The sequence below is a fragment of the Ursus americanus genome, chromosome 4, assembly GCF_024610735.1.
Source record: "Ursus americanus isolate L20-20 chromosome 4, mUrsAme1.1.p, whole genome shotgun sequence".
Taxonomy (NCBI): Eukaryota; Metazoa; Chordata; class Mammalia; order Carnivora; family Ursidae; genus Ursus; species Ursus americanus.
The window spans coordinates 30,734,036-30,747,908 of NC_142130.1; the positions used below are offsets into that span (position 1 = coordinate 30,734,036).

Consider the following 13,873-nt stretch of genomic DNA (forward strand, 5'->3'; position numbering starts at 1 on the left):
CCAGTCCACGGTCAATCATGCACAGCCAGTCCTGTGCTCAGTAGCCTTAAGGTGACTTAAGGTGACCACGCGGTACATGGCCTTGTTGCAGTAAGGTTGATTTGACTTCAAAAGAGGGTTGGGGGGGGGGAGAGACTCTGTGTGTGTGTGTGTGTGTGTGTGTGTGTGTGTGTGTGTGTGTGTGAATTTAGGTTGATGAACGCGTGTCTCACTTTCTAGCTCCAGGCTCCATGCCCCAGAGCTGCTGATGAGTTGAGCCTCAGAGCCAGACCCTGTGTGTGGTGGGATGGGGGAGATTGGTGGAAGGCTGAGCCCAGTGATACGTGGCACGGGCTGGGAGAGCTGCCTGTGGAGACATGTGGCCAAACAGAGCGCAGGCCGATGCCCTGGGTCACCATAGACTGATGATCTGCTGGTCATTGGGAACACAGAGAAGGAATGAGGCTCATGGAGTTGGAGTCCCCGTGGGGGTGGGTCCCCAAGTCCTCCCCCCCCCCCCGTGGTTGCTACTTCACTTGGTGACCTGTTATAGATGGGTGACAGCTCACCCACAGTTGCCCAAGGAATTGGTGGCACAACGAGAACTAGACCCCAGCTCCTGACTCTTTCCATCATATGAGGGTGCAGCTGGATGAGCGAGGTCCAGGAGGACCCTGCCCGGTACTGTGACCGGACCTGGGCCAGACAGACAGAGCCCAGTTGGACTCTTACAACCTGCAGCAAAAATGGCCATTCCCGCCTCAGCCCCTGAAGGAGACACCCATGGAGGCAACAAGGCAACACTGAGGGTGCATTTTGTGTTTCAGAACCCACCAGGAGGAGGCCCACCGTTCTACCTCTTGTGGCCGCCATGCTGACCGCCCGCCTCTTCAGACCCCTGTCACAGCTCCCAGGGAGAACCTTGAGTTGCTACGATAGAGAAAATGGAACAAGGTAAGAAACAAAAGGGTGGAGGTGCCCTAGAGGGTCACACTTAGTGGGCAAAACAGAGCTCGTTCCACACAGATGCTGCAGAGGTGAGAAGGCCTGACTCTCAAAGATGTCTGTCAGTCCTGCTGTCCCCCAGCGGAGAAAAACAAAGGTGTCCTCAAAAGACAAAGACCTTCACAGGGCACGGAAGAAGATCTTTCATCCCTGTTTTGTGTTTTTCAACTTTTTATTTTGAAATAACTACCCTTATTTGAAGGTTGCAAAAATAGTACAGAGTTCCTGTATCTCACGTCACCTCACTTCCCTGCATGTTGACATCTTACAAACCATAGCACAATCATCAAAACCAGCAAATGACCGCTGCGGTAATATGGTGACCTAATCTACAGACCGGATTCAGAGGTCACCAAATGGCCTACGAATGGACCTTTTCCTGGTCCCAGGTACAAACCAGGCTCCCACAGTGCATTTAGCTGTCATGTCTCCTCAATCTCTTCCTCCTGGGGATGGTTCTTCAGTCTTGGTTTTCATGACTTTGACACTTTGGAGGAATGCCTATCAGTTTGGGTTTGTGTGGTGTTTCGTTGTGTGTACATTCAGATGTGTATGGAAGAACCGCCCCCCCAAATAAGGTGATGCCCCTCTTGGAACGTTGCCTCGGGAGGCATAGAGTGTGTGTGTGTGTTTTAAAGATTTTATTTATTTATTTGACACAGAGAAAGCGTGGGCACAAGCACAAGGAGTGGCAGGCAGATGAGGGAGAAGCAGGCTCCCTGCTGAGCAGGGAGCCCGATGTGGGGCTCGATCCAAGGACACTGGGATCATGACCCAAACCGAAGGCAGAAACTTAACACCCAGGTGCCCCAGGAGGCATAGAATGTTGATGTGTCTGAATACTTTGATCACCTGGATAACTGCTCTTTTCAAATCTTACACATGAAACCAGTTAACTAAAATGTCCAGAGGCTTCCCTGAATGGTGTGCATGATTTAGAGAAAGCATGAAGCACAAGTTAAACAAGCAGCTCTTCTTTGAGAACTTCTGGAATCGCCTTTTCCAAGGGGATGCAGAGTGCTCCGTTACCTCATTTTCTTCTTTTGCAGCCAGAGCAAGGAAAAAAATAATACACTTTCCATTCTTTTATATTTGAGAGGAGTGAAATGAAGGGTCAGGTTAAATGCAAAGTCTCAGCAGCTAGAAAATCAATGGATATTTTCGATGCCAATAAATAAGACTGTCTCGAAGAACATGCATTTAGGCTTTTAGGACCATTTGCTTAAAATCATTTCCATGGGCTACAGAAGCTTGGTTGGAAACGGGCTTCAACTAGCAGAGGACATCATAGAAGAAGAGTATGAAATGGCCCTTTCCACAGAGGCCACATCCCATGGAAGGGGGAATGGAGCCTGGCTCTCTTGAAGGACTCTGACCTGACAGCCTGCCTTGGTTACTGGCTCTGCACCGCCCTCGGATTTTGAGTTTCTGGCTTCAGTAGAAGGCTCTGGCCCTGCCCCGGGAGAGGTGACTTACTGATGCATCCCCCACCTCCTGGATCCTGGTGACACAGACCAGCTGGCCAGTGGTCAGCTCTGCCTGCCTGGGCATGACATGTAATACTCCAGGAGAGCCTGATCTGGGCAGAGTGGGGAAGGGCTCCTTCACCCCTTCCAGCCCTGGTTCACGTAGATTCTGTTGGCAGTCACGTCCCTTGTGATTCATGGTTGACCAGACTCTCTTGTTTTTGCATACGCTGCTGTGTGAGGCCGTATTCCTCCCAGGCTGCACTGTGTCACTGACATTTGGCCCTCTTAGACCCCGTCTCGTTATAGTCAGCCTGTCCAATTACTTCATCACGACTCCTCTCCACAGAAAGCTGGGTTACTCCTTATTGTTGCGGATTCATAATGGGAGAGACACAGACAGGTGAGATGGAGAAGAGGCCAGAATTAATGCCCCGGCCAGCTTTAATCATCTCAAATGACATCTCAAATGCGGCCTGGCAAGTTCCTAGATGACAGGACTCTGGGGACCAAGAGGTTCTTCCACAGGCCCTTGGGGAAAGTGCCAGATTGTACCTTCTCTGCCCCATCTAATTGCACTCATTAGCTGAGGACAGCAGTCAGCGAGCTCTTCTCTGAATGTGGCTGCTGCCTCTTTGGGGTTCGACCCCTCAGAAAACTGAATCAGAATGTCAATGGCAGGGACCTGGGAGTCTGCATTTTAATAAGCTTCCCAGGGGCTTGTCCACTAAAGTTAGGGAATTGAGGTATTGAGGTCTTCCCAGGCCCAGGGAGCCTCCAGACTGAGAGGTAGCCGCATGCTAGGCATCCTGCAGCATCTGGAGTGGCCACGGGGAGAGGCTGGGAAGCCAAGTATCCCCGGGAGGGTACTCTGGTGTTGCTGGACCTTCCCCCTGCTAAGGTCGGCTCCACTCACTCGCCTTGTCAGGGTTCTTCCTCTTGGAGGTTGGGTGTGGAGGGGTGGAGCCTTGTGCTCTCCGGAGAGGAGGAACCCAGCCATTGACAGCTGGGGTTGAGCACTAGAACTTGCTATCCTACACCCAAGGAGAGTCAAGTTTGAGCCGGGATATATTTGAGAACAGGGAGGGAGATTAGAAAAAATCTGGCAGCAAGTCAGTTTGAAATAAATTCTTTCTCTTGCTGTGACCTTTCTGTTACTTTTTAAAGTATCAAGTAGTACAAAGGGGACTTGTGGGCAAAGAACACATATAATCTGGTCAAAAGAGACACCTTCTTCTTTTTGCAGTTTAACCCCTGGGGTCTCGGGAAAACAGTGATTTTCTTTGAATAAAGTCATTTAACTACCTTTGGGTTTACTAACCATACCATTCAGCTCACACTTAAGACCACCATGCACCAGGACTTAAAACCCAAACAGACTCTTCTGTGGCAATTCAAAAGGACAGGAGTTTACCTTGGCAGATTTTCCTAGTGGACCCTCGTTTCTGTCTAATGAACCCATTGTTATTTAAGAATGTTGGATAACACATTTTTTAAAACATTTTTTTAAAGATTTTTAAAATGTATTTATTAGAAAGAGAGCACAAGGGGGAAGAGGGGCAGAGGAAGCAGGAGAAGCAGACTCCCCTGCTGGCAGGGAGCTTGACACAGGGCTGGATCCCAGGACCCTGAGATCGTGACCTGAGCCGAAGGCAGCCGCTTAACCGACTGAGCCACCCAGGCATCCCTGGATAACACATACTTATGAATATTTTAAAAACTTTATGTTTTGAATAGGTAATATATTCACATAGTACAAAATTCAACTGGTATAAAATAATACACAGTAAAAAAAAAGTTTCTCTCCTACCTCCTCTCCCCTGTTACCAGCTGCTCAGCTGCTCCTGCCACCTCCATTTATTGTTTGTGGTTTAATACTCATTTAAAAATTAACAGTACTTCGAGGCACCCGGGTGGCTCAGTTGGGTAAGCATCTACCTTTGGCTCAGGTCATGATCTTGGGGTCCTGGAATCGAGCCCCACATCGAGCTCCATTCTGGGCTTCCTGCTCAGGGGGAGTCTGCTTCTTCCTCTCCTCTGCCTGTCCTCCCTCTCTTTCTCTCTCTCTCTTTCCTCTCAAATAAATAAAATTTAAAAAATAGATTAAGGGGTGCCTGGGTGGCTCAGAAGTGCCAACCTCTCCCCTGCTCATGCTCTCTCTCTGTATCTCTCTGTCTCAGATGAATAAATAAAATCTTTAAAAAATAGATTAAAAAAAAAACCCAGCAGTACTTCTCCTTCTAGAAAGATGGAGTAGATGTACTTTTCTCTATTCCTTCCATTGGATACAACTAAAAGCCCCAGGTTATATAAAACAAGCGTAACAAGTCTCTAGAAAATGGAGAGGAGATGATGGATCAGCCAGGGACCCCAGGGTCCAAGAAACAACACAGTGATGAGCTCTTTAGGTTTACTTTCCTCTTCATCTTCCCCACACTTGGAGCTGAAGATGCTGGCAACCCAGAAACGCCAATGAGCTCAGGACAAAAAGCCCCAGCGAAAGCCTGCTCTCTCTAGCCCAAAGACCAGCCTAGCAAGACAGAAAACTTGAGACAGTAATTGCTGTATTCCAGCCAAACACCACAGGAAAAGCCGTGGCCCCATCCCTACCTGCACCTGCAAAAGTGGGTGCTGAGCCTTGACTTCCACATTCACCAGGCTGCAGTGAGGTACCCCAGTCCCTCCAGCAGAGGTAGCATCCCAGAAAGCCAAGCACGGGCCAGGCCTTTTGTTCTCACCCAGCAGCAATCAGGCACCCTGCCTGCTTGGGCGGGAGTCCGGGAGAGTCAGGACTTTGCCAGCCTCTCAGCAGTAATGACACCACACGTTCCCATGCATGTGGGGAGCGATAGTGAGGTACTCCAACCCCTCCCAGCCAGGGAGTAGAAGTGGAGACCTAGTAGGGAGCGGGAACTCCCATCCCTACCCTACAGTAACACTTCCCAGTTTAGCTTATGAAGGTAGTATTACCTGGATTCCCAAGCCAGACAAAGGCTATACCAAAAAAAAAAAAAAAAAAAAAAAAGAGAGAGAGAGAGAGACCTGCATACCATTATTCTTCATGAATATAGATGCAAAAATTCTTAAAACATTAGCAAATAGAGTTTAGCAATACATGAAAATATAACCCATGGGAAAATGGGTGTGCTCCAGGAACTGAGATAGCACACAAAAATCAATGTATTTTTATATCCTAGCAATGAACCTCAGGATCAAAATTTAAAACAATACCATTTAAAATGCTCAAAAAAGTGAGGTACAGAGGTATAAATACAACAAGCATGTACAGGATTTGTACTGCAGAAAACTATACAGTGCTGATGAAAGAAATCAATGATCTTAATAAATAATGAAAGAAATCAATGATCCCATAGTAAGTTCAGGGATTGAAGGACTCAAAAATGTAAAAATGTCAGTTTCCTCCAAATTGATATATGAGTTTAGCACAATTTCTATCAAAATCACAGTCAGATTTTTGTAGATAAGGACAAGATGGTTCTAAAATTTATATGAAGAGGGAAGGAAAATAGAATAGCAAAAACAATTTTGAAAAAGAAAAATAAGATGAGAGCACATAGCTCAATGAAACATAAGAGAGAATCCAGAAGTAGGCCCACACAAATATGCCTGACTGATGTTTGAAAAAGGTGAAAAAGCAATTCAAGGCAGAAAAGAGAACATTTCCCAAAAAATGGTTCTGGAGCAATTGGACATTCATAAGTAAAACAATAAACTTTGACCTAAGTCTCACATTGTATACAAAACTCAAAATGGATCATGGGCTTAAGATGTAAAACATAAAATGATCAAACCTTTAGGAAAAAAAAAAACAAGAGAAAATATTCGGGTTCTGGGAGAGGCAAAGAGTTCCAAAACTTGACACAAAAAGAATGACCCATAAATCAGACCTCATCTAAATGAAACACATTCCCTCTGGGAAAGGCCCTGTGAAGAGGAGGAAAAGACGGCTTGCAGAAGAGGAGAAATATTGCATCCTGCTAGTAACAGAGGACTAGCATCTAAAATCTGTAAAGAAGTCTCAGAACTCAAGAGTGAAAGAACAAACAATACAATTAGAATATGGACAAAAGAAGGGAGCCTGGTGGGCTCAGACAGGAGAGCGTGCAACTCTTGATCTCAGGGTTGAGTTTGGGTATGGAGCATACTGAAAAGCAAAAAGAAGCAAACAAAAACAGTTGAATGGTGGAACGAACTGTGGTATGCCCACACCATGGAATACAATTTAGCAATTAAAAAAAAAGAACAAATTACCGATATATGCAACAATCAGGTTGAATCCGAGAATTATGTTGAGTGAAAAAGCAATCCCAAAAAGTTATATACTGTGTGACTCCATTTATATAACATTCTTGAAAGGACAAAATTATAGAGATGAACAGATTAGTGGTTAAGGAGGATGTGGGGTGGGGCAGAAGCAGGTGTGACTATAAAAGGGTAACATTAGGGATCCTTGTGGTGATGGAAACGTTCTGTATTTTCACTGCCTCTGTGTCAATATCCTGATTGTGATATGGTGCTCTAGTTTTGCAAAATGTTACCATTGGGGGAAATTGCGTAAAAGGTTACAGGGCATCTCTCTGTTATTTCTTAACTGCATTTGACATCTACAATTATTTCAAAATAAAAGTTTAATTGGAAAAAAACGATCAGGGGGCGCCTGGGTGGCTCAGTGGGTTAAGCATCTGCCTTCGGCTCAGGTCCTGATCTCAGGGTCCTGGGATCGAGTCCTGCATTGGGCTCCCTGCTCAAAGGAGAGTCTGCTTCTCCCTCTCCCTTTGCTCCTGCCCCCACTCATGCTTTCTCTCACTCGCTCTCAAATAAATAAATAACATCTTTTTTAAAAAGGAAAGAAAAAAACTATCAGGAAGTAGCATAAAACCTTGGGGTGAAGACATTGGATTTGCAGAAGGCTTTGTTAACAACGCTGTATCACAGGAGGGCGAGTCCCACACAGTGGCAGAAATGGCCACTGCACCTGCTGGCTGACTTTGTCCCAGCCTAGCAAGCCTGAAGGAAAGAGGCCATCTTCCTCAGTAGTACCAGCGGATTGTCCTCAGGGGCTTGGGGTGGGGAGCAGTGGGGTGCACACTGGTGGCTGAGGGTCCTCTGAGTTGTTTGCCCCAGGAACGAGGTCCAGGGATGAGTGCAGCCTTTGCTCACGGCTTCCTCTTCTCCTGCAGGCCCGTGCTGCTGTTTTACTCCGCCTCTTTGGTCCCTATCGGCCGTCGTGCTTATTCTGATGAGGTGAAGCCGGTGAGTGGCAGCCCTGCTACGGTGGTCACAGCCCTTCCCTAGGGGTCCCCAGCCCTGGGCCACCCTCAGAGCGGGGCTTCAGTGCCTCTGGGATGCTCGAAACCACTTACTCTCTCAGCCGCCCCACTTCTGCCATCAGATGAAGTTTGGGGTTAAGAGTGTAGATTGGATTCTCTCAGTCCTGGTTTGAGTTCCAGCTCTACCACAGACTGACTACCTTGGGCATTTAGAAAACATCTGTTTCCTCACTTGTAACGTGGCGTAATAATCATGCTTACTGTGTGGAGTTACTGTGGGTGTTAAATAAGAAAAATGAGTGCACAGTGACTCGCACATGGTAAGAAATGATAAATACCGTGATGATGGGGGTGGTGATGATGGGGGTTGTAGATGAGGAAACTGAGGTCCAGAAGGGGGATGTGACCTCCCCAGGTAACATTGTCAGTTGGTGGCAGAATTTGGGTTGGAACCTTATCTCCTGATTGAGTCTCCAGCATTTTCCACTCTACTACGGTGCTTCTCTAACAGCTAGAGGCAGGTGGGCAGGGCCAGGACTGGCCCACTCAGGAAACACTAATCATCATTGCCCAGGGGAGGCTTGGTCACCATGCTCTTAAGGCTCCAGGGTTCCTAATGTGGGGTCTGACCTTCTTAAACAGGTTGGCAGCAAAGCTGTCCTGGTCACAGGCTGCGACTCGGGATTTGGGTTCTCCTTGGCCAAGCATCTGCATTCAAAAGGCTTCCTTGTGTTTGCTGGCTGCTTGTTGAAGGTAAGAGATGGGTCCTCTCTGTCACCATTGTCCTTTACACATAGTTACTGTTTGTAGGGTTTTAAAAATTGTAGTAAAATACACGTAACATAAAATTTACCTTAACCTTTTTTTTTTTTTTTGAGAGAGAGAGAAAGAATGGGTTAAGGAGGGGCAGAGGGAGAGGGAGAGAGAGAATCTTTTTTTTTTTTTTAAAGATTTTATTTATTTATTGCACAGAGAGAGACACAGAGAGAGAGGGAACACCAGCAGGGGGAGTGGGAGAGGGAGAAGCAGGCTTCCCGCTGAGCAGGGAGCCTGATGCGGGGCTTGATCCCAGGACCCTGGGATCATGACCAGCCGTTTAACGACTGAGCCACCCAGGCGCCCCAAGAGAGAGAGAATCTTAAGCAGGCTCTGCACCTGGTGCAGAGCCCAATGGCGGGCTCGATCTCATGACTCTGAGATCATGACCTGAGCCGAAGAGTTAGGATGCTTAACCGACTGAGCCACCCAGGGGCCCCTACCATCTTAACCATTTTTAAAGTGTACTGTTCAGTAGTATTAAATACATTCACATTGTTATATAACCATTACTCCCATCCATCCCCATAACACTTTTCATCTTGTAAAACTCTATACCTAATAACAATAACTGTCCATTTTCCCCTCTGTCCACCCCGTGGCAACCACCATTACAATTTCTGTTTTTATGGGTTTGTCTGTTCTAAGTACCTTATATAAGTAGAATTTATAGTATTTGTCTTTTTGTGACTGGCTTATTTCACTTGGCATAATGTCCTCAAAGTTTGTCCCTATTGTGGCATATTACAGAATATGTTTCCTTTTTAAGGCTGAGTAATATTCCATAACATACATATATCACATTTTATTATCCATTCATCTATCGTTGGACACTTGGATTGCTTCCAAGTTTTAGCTATTGTGAATAAGGATGCTATGAACATGGGTGTACAAATATCTCTTTGAGATCATGCTTTGAACTCTTCTCGCTGTATACCCAAAAGTAGAATTGCTAGATCACATGGCAATTCTATTTTTAATTGAGGAACTGCCATACTGTTTTCCACAGTGGCTGCACCATTTTGTATTCTCATCAATAGTGTACAAGGGTTCCAATTTTTCCACATCCTCACCAATACTTGTTTTTGTTTTTGTTTTTATAGTGGCCAGCTTAATGCTGTGAGGTAGTTTTTCATTGTAGTTTTGATTTGCATTTCCCTAATGATTACTGATGTTGACCATCTTTTCATGTGCTTATTGGCCATTCATATATCTTCTTTGGAGAAATGTCTATTCATGTTCTTTGCCCAGTTTTAAACTGGATTGTTTGTTGTTACTGTTGTTGTTGAGTTTTAGGACTTATATATTCTGAATATTAATTCCTTATCAGATATATGATTTGCAAATATCTTCTCCCATTCTACAGATTGCTTTTTTATTCCATGGGTAGTGTCTCTGGATGTACAAAACTTAAAAATTTTTATGAAGTCCAGTTTGCCAATTTTTCCTTTTGTTTCCTGTGCCTTTGATGTCGTATCCAAGAAATCATTGCCAAATCCAAAGTTGTGACACTTTTGTCCTGTTTTCTTCTAAACATTTTACTTTTGGGGGTCTTATATTTAGGTCCTTGAGCCACTTGGAGTGAATTTTTGTATCTGGTATTAGGTAAGGGCCCAACTTCTTTCTTTTGCATGTGGACAATCCAGTTATTGCAACACCATTTGTTGAAAATACTGTCTTTTCCTGCCCCATTGAATAGTCTTGGTGCTCTTGTCAAAAATCATTTGACCACATATGTGAAGGTTTATTTCTGGGCTCTTTCTTCTATTCCATCGTTCTATATGTCTGTTTCTATGCCAGTACTGGACTGTTTTGATTAGTGTAGCTTTGTGGTAAATTTTAAATCAGTAAGTCTGTATCACCCAGTTTTGTTCTTCTTTTTCAAGATTGTTTTGGCTCTTTGGGGTCCCTTGAGATTTCCTATGAATTTTAGGATGTGTTTTTCTGCAGAAAACATCATTAAGATTTTGACAGGAATGGCATTCTGTAGATTGCTTTCAGTAGTATCTACATTTTAACAATATTACGTCTTCTGGTCCATGAATGTGGGATGTGTTTCCATTTATTTATGCCTTCTTTAATTTCTTTCAGAAATGTTTCATAGTTTCATTGTACACATCTTTTACCTCCTTGGTTAAGTTAATTCCTAAGTATTTTATTCTTTTTGATGCTATCACAAATGGGATTATTTTTGTAATTTCAGATTGTTCGTTGTTTGTGTACAGAAATGCAACTGATTTTTGTGTTGACTCGGTGTCCTGCTACTTTGCTGAATTCATTTATTAGTTCCAATAAGTTCTTGGGGGGAATCTTTAGGGTACTCTACATAGAAGATCATGTCATCTGAAAACACAATTTTCCTTCTTCCTTTCCAATTTGGGTGCCTTTCATCTCTTCAACAGACTCCAGAGTTCCAAAATAGTGGGGAACTATTGTCTAGGTGGGGAAAGAGATTCCTCGTGCTTCCCACTCCGCCATCTTCCCAGAATCCTACTTCAAGCTGAGTATTTAATACCAGTACTACCCGGGACTTGGGCCAGGGTTTGTAGTTGTTTTTTAATTGCTTTCCTAACAACTGGGTCATCTGTTGCGTAAAACAGCCCCTACCTAATTCCCTAATGATTCTCTTCACTTCAGTCTCACTTGTTCTGCAGAGCTGCACTCATTCACTCATTCACTCATTCATTTGCCAAATGCTCGTGATGTGCCTGCTGCTTTGATAGGTGCTGTGGAAGAACGTTACCCGGTCCCTGCTTCTAAGGAGCTCGCTGTCCAGTGGTGAAGGACAGCCGTGCACAGACACAGCTGGAACGGTTAGAGTGAAGAGGGTTCCCAGAGTTGTGCGGGGTGTTTAATGAGAGCGCGTACAAGGAAGGGATTGCTCCTGGCGTGACAGAGGAGGTGACATTCGTTCCGGGCCATGGAGAATGAGTAATGCTGTCCCAGGTAGAAACTGAGGCTCCTTTGAGATTCATCAAGTGGCATTTAGGGTGTCTGAGGGGAAGCCCTGGGACATGAGGCTGCGAAAGGAGGAGGGGACGTTCTTCCAGTTTGGAGGGTTGTGCAACCTCACCACGATCCACTTCTCAAACATTTCCATCACTCCGAAATCTCCCTCTTGGCCGTTTGCACCGAAGCCCCACACCTACCTCTGGGCCTGGTAGCGCTGATTTCTGTCTCTTTAGATTGGCCTTTTCTGGACTGTTCATAAACGGAATCATACCACGCACAGGCTCTCGGGCCCGGCTTCTTCACCCGGTATCGTGTTTTTGAGTTTCTCCATGTTGTAGAAAGTATCGTAGTTCATTCCTCGTTACTGCTGGATAGTATTCTATTGTATAGACATACTATATTTAAAACGCGCGTTCACTAGTTGATGGCTATTTGGATGACCTGTTTGGATTTGGGGCCATTATGAATTAGGCAGCTCTGAATATTCACATACATGTCTCTGTGTAGATATGTTTTTACCTGATTCCTTTGAACAGAATTTAGAAACCGACATCTGTGCTCTTTGTCCCTCTCAGTGGACAGAGGTAACGAAGTACAGATAATCACACGCATATACATGCACACATGGTGTTTATTTATATGTCTCCTACGCGCATTTCCTGTAAATACCGCATGCTCACATGCGCGCGCGCGCGCACACACACACACACACACACACACACACACATAATTCATGAGGTTATATTGACCTTCGATTCCTGTTCAACACAACAGCATTCTTCCTTGCTTCCCTCATTCCATATTTGTTTCTTCTTTTTTCTGCCGTTAGAACCTTGATTCCCAACTCTATCAATATATTTATGCATTTGGTTAACCCTATAATACACACACAATTGCTTCGGAATTGCTACATTCATACCAACACAAACACAAAACTCCTAACTTGTGTCAGCTTGGTTCCTCCAAGAAGCAGATACCACAATAGGGTAGAATGTGCAAGAGATTGATTCAGGAAGAGCCTGTAATGGCAAACGGGCAGTAGGGCAGGAAAAGGCAGGAAAATCCTTTAGATTTGCAGGGCCATTCTTAGGTGCCTGACTGGCTCGTAGGGACTGTGTAATTTTACATTCCCACCAGCAGTGTATGAGAGTATCTGTTTCTGCACAATTCCAGCAACAGTGTACTTTTAAGCTTTTGATTTTTGCCAGTTTGGTAGGTGAGAAATAAATCCCAGTACAGTTTTAATTTGCATTTCTTCTGTTGTGAGTGCATGCCCTGGTCTTTAAAGGCATAAATGACCCAGAAGTTGCCATAGAGCAACCTGTGCTCTCACTCTATTGACCAGACTTAGTCACATGGTCTTACCTGGCTGTTAGGGAAGCTGGGAAATGTAGTTCGTATTCGGAGACGTTATGTACCCTGCTTAAAGTCAGGGGGTTCTACCGCTGTAGAAGAAGGGAAGAATGGGCGTTTGGGACAATCTGCTGTCTCTGCTCTGTAGATGAGATATTTTTCTTTATTTTGAAGGCAGTAAGAATCCATATAAGGAACTGTTTTTATACAAGGTTTAATATCTGTAAAAACAATAACTGTTCAATGTAAAAGTTTCAGTAATATAAACAATTAAAAATAATAAGGTAATTTGCATTGCCACAGTTTGAACATATATTCAGATCGGAGGGGGCTTATTTGTCCTTTTAATTTTTCTTCTTTTGAATCATGAAAGTTATATATATTTATAATAGATTCAAACCAGACAGTAGTGGATGATGTAAAAATGTGAAGTCTTTTTACTGCAGTCTCTTGCTCCAGAGTAGCTGAAATGTATGTGTGTACATTATTTGTGACTTTTGCTATTCTATTCAAAGCCACAGCGAATAGTCTTATACATATCTTTGCTTGCTTTCATTAGTAATTCTTAGGAACAATTTCTAGATGTGAAAATACTGGGTAGAACAGTGTGCAGATTTTAGGTTTCATTCACATCTGTCAAACTGTTGCTTCCCAAAGTGACACCAGTGCCTACGCCCTCTGACACGCATGCAAACACCCGTCTCAGGACGGATTTGGGGGTGATGGGTGGGGCATGCTTGGAGTTGGGTTTTCTGCATAATGTGGACCTGCTTCACAGGTCCTCGCAGGAGCTGTGATGCCACAGAATGGTTCATGCCTTTGAAGTTCCTTCTCTGTGTTTCCAGTGCCTGTGCCAACATGCGGGCTTGTCCCAGTGATACAAGGACTATATCCTGACTCCACGGCGCAGGGCAGAGGCTGCTGAGTGCCGGAGAGGAGGCTGTGAGAGAGAGTCAGGGCCTGGGATTCTAGTCCCATATCAGCCACTAGCCCAGGGACTAGGCAGACACT

The 13,873-nt window shown here is 44.8% G+C and overlaps 1 protein-coding gene across 6 annotated transcripts in view; it reads left to right on the top strand.

The window, feature by feature from the left end:
* The window catches only part of BDH1 (3-hydroxybutyrate dehydrogenase 1), a 41,315-nt gene that overhangs the window by 12,131 nt on the left and 15,311 nt on the right, over window positions 1–13,873 (top strand). For all 6 annotated transcript variants that reach the window (XM_087861529.1, XM_045812624.2, XM_045812622.2 and 3 more), the window contains exons 2-4: window positions 807–933; window positions 7,652–7,724; window positions 8,384–8,494. In XM_087861529.1, coding sequence (XP_087717655.1) covers window positions 851–933; window positions 7,652–7,724; window positions 8,384–8,494 — 267 coding nt within the window. In that variant the 5' untranslated portion in view covers window positions 807–850. The remainder of the gene's footprint in view (window positions 1–806; window positions 934–7,651; window positions 7,725–8,383; window positions 8,495–13,873) is intronic.